The sequence below is a fragment of the Amblyomma maculatum genome, chromosome 4 (assembly GCF_055883805.1).
Source record: "Amblyomma maculatum isolate TAMU_Amacu chromosome 4, ASM5588380v1, whole genome shotgun sequence".
Lineage (NCBI taxonomy): Eukaryota > Metazoa > Arthropoda > Arachnida > Ixodida > Ixodidae > Amblyomma > Amblyomma maculatum.
In genome coordinates this window covers 59,825,240-59,831,996 of record NC_139347.1, presented here as the reverse complement: position 1 = coordinate 59,831,996, position 6,757 = coordinate 59,825,240, and the positions used below count along the sequence as shown (strand labels likewise).

The 6,757-nt window shown below is 43.0% G+C and overlaps 1 protein-coding gene across 1 annotated transcript; it reads left to right on the top strand.

Moving 5' to 3' along the window:
- The first annotated feature begins 2,597 nt into the window (after positions 1-2,597).
- LOC146191184 (COMM domain-containing protein 5-like) lies at positions 2,598-6,301 on the top strand. The gene is made up of 7 exons (XM_084601659.1): positions 2,598-2,829; positions 3,263-3,423; positions 3,488-3,516; positions 3,596-3,646; positions 3,731-3,826; positions 3,885-3,960; positions 4,773-6,301. The coding sequence occupies exons 1-7, from the start codon at positions 2,700-2,702 to the stop codon at positions 4,881-4,883; spliced, it is 654 nt and encodes a 217-aa protein (XP_084457785.1). The 5' UTR covers positions 2,598-2,699; the 3' UTR covers positions 4,884-6,301.
- Positions 6,302-6,757: the final 456 nt, after the last annotated feature.

The following is a 6,757-nucleotide window of genomic DNA, read 5'->3' as shown; positions in this document are numbered from 1 at the left end:
AGCTAGCGGAATTGATGGCATTCCAGCTGAGTTGCTTCAAAACCTCAACCATGACGCTGTTAACATTCTGCATACATTATGTCAGAAGATTTGGACAACCCTGCAGTGGCCACAGGATTGGAGGAGGTCAGTTTACATCCCCATTCCAAATAAAGGCAGTGCCAAAGATTGTTCCAACTACCGCACGATCGCGCTTATTTCGCATGCTAGCAAGGTGATGTTGAAAATCCTCCAAGGTAGGCTGCAGCAGTGTGTGGATCGGGAGCTTCCGGACATGCAAGCTGGGTTTCCAAAGGCAGAGGAACTAGAGACCAAAGTGCCAACCTTCGCTGGATCATGGAAAAAGCAAGAGAGTTCCAGAAACCCATCTACTTCTGCTTTATTGATTATGCAAAAGCGTTTGACTGCGTAGATCACAGCAGATTGTGGCAAGCTCTCCAAGAGATGGGAGTTTCAATTCACCTCATCTGTCTCCTCAGGAACCTGTATGAAGGGCAAGAGGCCACAGTTAGAACTGGGCATGGTCTTACTGGTTGGTTTCCGATTGAGAAAGGAGTGAGGCAAGGCTGCATACTGTCGCCCTGCCTATTTAACCTATATGCAGAGTGCATCATGAGGAAGGCCGGTCTGGAAGAGTCTTCAGCTGGAGTGAAGATTGCTGGAAAACGTATCAACAACCTTAGATATGCGGATGATACCGCTTTAATGGCAGAAAGTGAAGTGGAACTCAAGAGACGTCTGATGCGCGTACAATAAGAGAGTGAGAAGTTTGGGCTTAAACTGAACATTAAAAAGACAAAGATCATGGCGTCTTGCCCTATCAAGTCCTGGAGCATCAAGGGACAAGAAGTGGAAGCTGTGACAGATTTTCTCTTCTTGGGCTCCAAGATTACCTCGGAAGGAGACTGCAGCCATGAAATTAGGAGATGCCTGCTTCTGGGAAAGAGAGCAATGGTTAGCCCTGACCGCCTAGTAAAGAGCAGGGACATTAGTCTGCCAACCAAGATCCGTATATCTCGTGCTATGGTCTTTCCAGTTGTGATGTATGGATGCAAGAGTTGGACTGCGAAAAAGGCTGACCGCCGAAGAATTGACGCGTTTGAATTGTGGTGCTGGCGAAGACTCTTGAGAGTTCCTCGGACTGCCAGAAGATCAAATCAGTCGATATTGTCGATCATATACCCTGGCTGCTCATTGGAGGGTCAAATTCTAAAGTTAAAGCTCAGCTACTTCGGTCATCTGATGAAAAGAGAGGAGTCGCTGGAGAAAGATTTGATGTTGAGAAAGGTTGAGGGTCACCGGAGAAGGGGTAGGCAGCGAACGCGATGGTTAGATGGCATCCTCGAGGCACTGCAGATGAAGTTATGTGATGTTAGGAAGATAGTGAGAGACCAGAAAGCGTGGCGACATGGTCCATAGGGTCACGAAGAGTCGGACACGACTGAACTGAACTGACAGTGACAAACGGTACGCTTTTGTACGATGTGCGTGATCCCAAACAACTGTCCTTGAATGCATTTAGGGTGGCCCTAAAGGGTAAGTTAACGGGCCATTCGACGGCGATCCCCCTTTGGAGGTTAACATATCCAGAAGGGAGCCCGCAGGGACATCCTGTGGACTGTCCGGATAGGATGTCTGGGTACTCGGACGTACCTGGTGCGTTTTCTTCCGGGTATGTCGAACGGATCTCATCGATGTGGTGACTTTCACGACGTTTAAATACATGAATTCCAATACCTGACGATGTGGACGCGTTTAGCCATCATTCAGCCAAGCTCTGCAAACACTACATGCGCGATGTCAGTGGCTCATAACTGTCGGACGTCCCTCGTGGCGCTAATTTGGCATCTATCATCGTCAGTTACCAAAAATAAATTTTTCGAGTTGCGTTAAATGGCGGTAACATAGGTAAAATACTGACGTTGATTTGTTTGTCTCACAGTGGAACTCACTATCTTTCGACAGGTACTGCTTCAGTTTCATGAGTTATATACATAGCTGCCGGTAGCTCTTCACTGCTTGGTATAATAATAATAATAATAATAATAATAAATTGGTTCACAGGAAAGGAAAGGCGCAGTATCTGTTACTTTTCTGTGGACACCTGCACCGCGCCGTATAGGGGAAGAGAGGGAGGTTGGAGTGAAAGCGGAGAGAGAGGCGCCGTTGTGAAGGAATTTCAACCACTTGAGGATCTTTAACGCGCACTTACATGGCTTATGACGGACGCCTGCAAGAGTTGTGTCGTGCCGGCATTTTCAACCAGAAAACTTAGTGCAGTAGCGTGATGAGTTCGTGTAAATAGACCTAAGTCTATTTCGCTCAATAACGATACACCGGAAAGGAACGTCGTCCGTATGTCTTAGCAGTAAAAAAGAAACTAAGAGTTTTTTCCTTGCACTTATTGCGTTTGCCAACTGCTCCAAGTTCTTACACATTTGAATAGCCCGCGATTTCAATTTGCTCGGTTTCAGGCTAGTCTGAGCGAAGTTCTTTTGCACCGCACAGCACGTATTTTCAACGTAGAGTCCAGGCGGCACCACTACGAATCCTCCTGCTTTGTCAGCAACGACCATGTTGATCTGAGACCGTGCGCCTAACCGCTCTATGCCTCTCTGTCACAAATGTGACTTTCGTTTCGATCCAAGCCTAATGAACTCGGAAGCCAACATGAGTTGTTTTGCGGGGAGCGTTTAAAAATGGCGGCGGGAGCTGGTGTTGCCACTGAAAGGGCGTTATTTTTGGGGCCAACGATTCCAAAAGAAGTCAAATGCCTGAGAAAACTGTTACCAAACATGGAAAAGCAGCTTTTTCGCAGCCTATTGAAAGGTGAGAAGTGCAGTATGCTATCGTCAGGCGATGGAATACTCGCGTGCTCGTGAAGAGGCGTGTCTGGTTGTATGCAAGAGTTGTGTCGTGCCGGCATTTTTAACAAGAAAACTGAGTGGAGTAGCGTGATGCAGTTCATGTAAATACTTTGTCCATATAGTTCAGGAAGGTCTGTGGTAGACCTAAGGTTTTTATTGATAAGTTATTGCTTGCGAGGACGTTTTTGCAGGCTGGTTGGTACACTACTGAAATTGGTTTGCAGCGCAGAGAGACAAACACGGGGAAGAACGAAGCGACAGGACAGAGCGCTACTAACAAGTGTTTGTCTCTCTCAAGTGTAAATCAATTTCAGCAAGTTATTGTTACCTTAAGTGCTGATTATTTGACGAAAACGGTCATTGCTTGTTGATTCATTGCCCTGGATTTATTTCAGTCGCCGTCGCGGACTTCGAAGGGCGAGAAGTAAGCCCTAGTGTTTATGATGATTTGCGGTCCCGTTCGGCTGATCCAGACTCACTAGATGAAGTCTACGCTGCGTTGCACATACTGCTTCGAGCTGCACTGAAACTGCCCCCTGCGGTATTGAAACAAGAGGTATGTCGAGCTACGGTTTTGTCTCTAGCCTCTTGCGTCATTTTCTTTCTTTTGCTTTTGACAGATTTTTCGGGAAGACCTTGATGCTTTGCGGTAAGTTGCTAGCAGGATATGTTCGTAATCTCAAGTCCCTTCAGACAGGTTCAGTGTGGCACCCTTGCTTTGTTTTCAGCATCCCACCAGAGTTCGCTGGAGACCTTGTGAGTGTTGTCTTCGGATCCAGGTGCGGCACATTTCGTTTCAGACCTACCGAGATTATGACTGCGCCACTTTTTTTTTCCTAGACTCTTTCGTTAATATTTTTCAGGAGGAGCAATATTGACCACAACAACCTTGAGCAGGGTCCAAAATATCCTACACTGGAGAATCTGAAGTGGAGAGTCGATGTTACCATTTCTACAAAGTGCGTTGTGTGTAGATTACTTTTGTTGGATTTGTTGACATTTGCCATTTCATTTCAGTGCTTTGAGTAGAGTTCTCGAGCCAGCCATACAAATGGAGATGGAGACATCTGATGGCGAGGTTCACACATTTGAAGTGAGTCTCTTTTCTTCTTGCATGTTTTTGAAAGTGAAGACAAATGTCACCAGTTATGGCGCTTGATGTAACCTGTTAATTGGTATCATACTGTGATGCATCGATCTAGCTTTGTTCATTTATGCGCTATAATGTGCTAAAAACTAATTCCACTGGTACTGTTGCCTCTTCACAAATTGCCTGATAAAGAAAAAACAAAACCTAGTGGTGTTAATGTAATGCTGAGTTATGACCATACCTGCTCATAACGAAGCCCTAAAGAAAATCGAAAAATTAGAAATGAATTTTGAGGAAAGGAAAGGGCGCAGTAACTCTCTCTTCTCGGGCGACACTCGAACCACACCATGAAGGAGGGAGTGGAAAGAGAGAAAGAGGAATTGGGGGGGTTAGGATTCTGGAATAATTTCAAGCAGCTGGGAGTCTTTTATGTGCACTGATATCACAGCACACCCAGATCTCTTTTGCATTTCTCCTCCATTGAAACACTGCCACCAGAGCTAGGATTGGACCCATTTCATCTAGATAAGTAGCGGAGTGCATTAACCACTGAACCAATGTGGCTGGCTAAGAGTGTGCTTTAAGCTAACAACGCTTGATGAAATCAATTTCTGGATAAGCTACATTGGTGTAGTTATATATTTCACCTATCATCCAGATTTTATAACTTTATTCCTAATTGAACATAGTTATCTTTGTCATTGCATTTGCTTGAGGCAAACATTGCGCAGATTTTAATGCAACTTATGCCTAGCAAATGTAATGCATCTTTTGTGGGGCTTGTGATGGTGTGCTATGCTGGTTTCTTTGTGCAGGTGCAGAGGGCAGAGTTCCACAAGTTGCGCCATGCAGTTGCCACAGCATTGAAGGAGATGGAAGAGCTTGAAAAAAAAATTGAAAAAATGCCTCTGCACTCAATGCAGTAGCAGCCGCCTTGTAGGCAGCACTTGGAAATATTGTACATCAGGAACTGGCTAATAATAGGTGGCCATTTTCTTGAGGTTGAAAGGAATTGTCTTCATGCATAGGATGATACCAAATGAAAAAGGCTGTGATTTTTCATAAATGGGAAGACGGGAAGAAAGCTTCAGCTAATAGCACAGCAATGTTTTTAAATTTTCTTCATGAAAACAGCTTTGGGCTAGTTGTGTAACCAAACTGTTCTCGCAGCTGTGTGCTCAATGGCTTTCCATTGTTGCTAACAATGTGATACTCGCAAGCTTTCAGTTGCTTTGCATCAGTAGCATTCCTTTGTCTCTCTTCTGTGTCTTACAGAGACGTTTATGGCTACCATCTGTCCTTGATGCATATGTCACACACACAAAAAAAAGATGCATTGACTGACAATGTTACCCAAGTGTGAAACTGAAGTAAACTGAAGTGTTTGTTGGGTGGTTCGCACAACTTTTCACAAATGAACTTGAATGTTCCTTACGTACTATCAGTAGCATATAAATGAAAACTGAAATGGTAACCTTAGAACACACTAATGTTAGCGTTTAGGAACTAAACCAAGGTTTATTTGAAGGCTTGTCATCACTTCTTTATAGTGAAATTATCCTGTTCTAGTATTCAGCTTCCCCTGGCTAAGCTGTCAATTTTTTGTTTCACTAGTAACATTCATGTTAAATTTGTTGCTGATAGTACCACGACTGGTGTAATAACAACAATCTTATCAATAGGTTTGCTACTGTGACTAGCCCTAGCAGCCTGAAGCTAGTTCGTTCTATGCCAAAATATCTCTTACCTTCTATAGAGAATATCAGAGTGCTAATTTGCAGTAGTCTTTACTGGACGACAGCATGGTTCATATTTGCTCTTTAACGAACTGAATTACTTGCATGTATAGCAGCTGTGCAAGTATGCATAGGCTCATTCATTTTTATGAAAATGCTACAAACTTAGTACTGGGGTAGAAATTTGTGGACCACAAGCTTGCTGCTAAAATATGTGATCTGCAAGCATTGAGACTTGGCATGAGTTCTCTGGGGCAGTATCTGTGTGGCTTAAATCATATTGATGAAGTGTCATGTATTTGTGAGGTTCTGTAAATGTTAGTGCAATAACAAGCCATTGCTTAATTATATACATATCGTGCATAATGAAGTTTTTTTTTATGAGGGTATCTCCACCTGCTACTTTTATTTTAAATACTGAGCCTGCGGGAAAATTTAAAAGAGGAATCATGCCTAAGCAAGAAAGTTTCTTCTGGAAACGTGGATTGTGTGCCATGTTTTCAGTGAACAAAATTCAAAGGGTACATTTCAGAAATATGAGGGCTCCTCTAAGCGTGGCATGTAAGTTGGCCTATGATTGGAAAATAAACTTGGATTCTGAAGTCCCACTGAAAGTTGTTAGCGTGAATTTACTTACATTTTATGCATATCAAAGTGAAACAGGAATTAGATTACCAACTAGCAAAATAATTAAAATTGTATTAAACTATTGATCACACTGTCTTGACATTATAGTAGCCAATTTAAAATTTAAGTTGTGAGGTGCCATAGTGAAGGGTTCTGTATTAATAGTAAGATTTATCAGTCAACTCCAAAAGGATTCTGACTAGAATAATTTTGCATCACTTTCCCCTCTCACTGGCACAAAAACCTTTCTCAAGATTATGTTAAAATATCAAAAACCAGGAATTGAGACATATGCTGTGTTTGGGATTTGAAACTATTGTCGATCTCGGATATATAGAATTATTGTATAAATCAAACTCTCACAATATCCCCCTGTAAATCTTATGCGCAGCGTTGTACGTGTTAATTGAACTCCGGTTGTGTGAGTATTCAATATA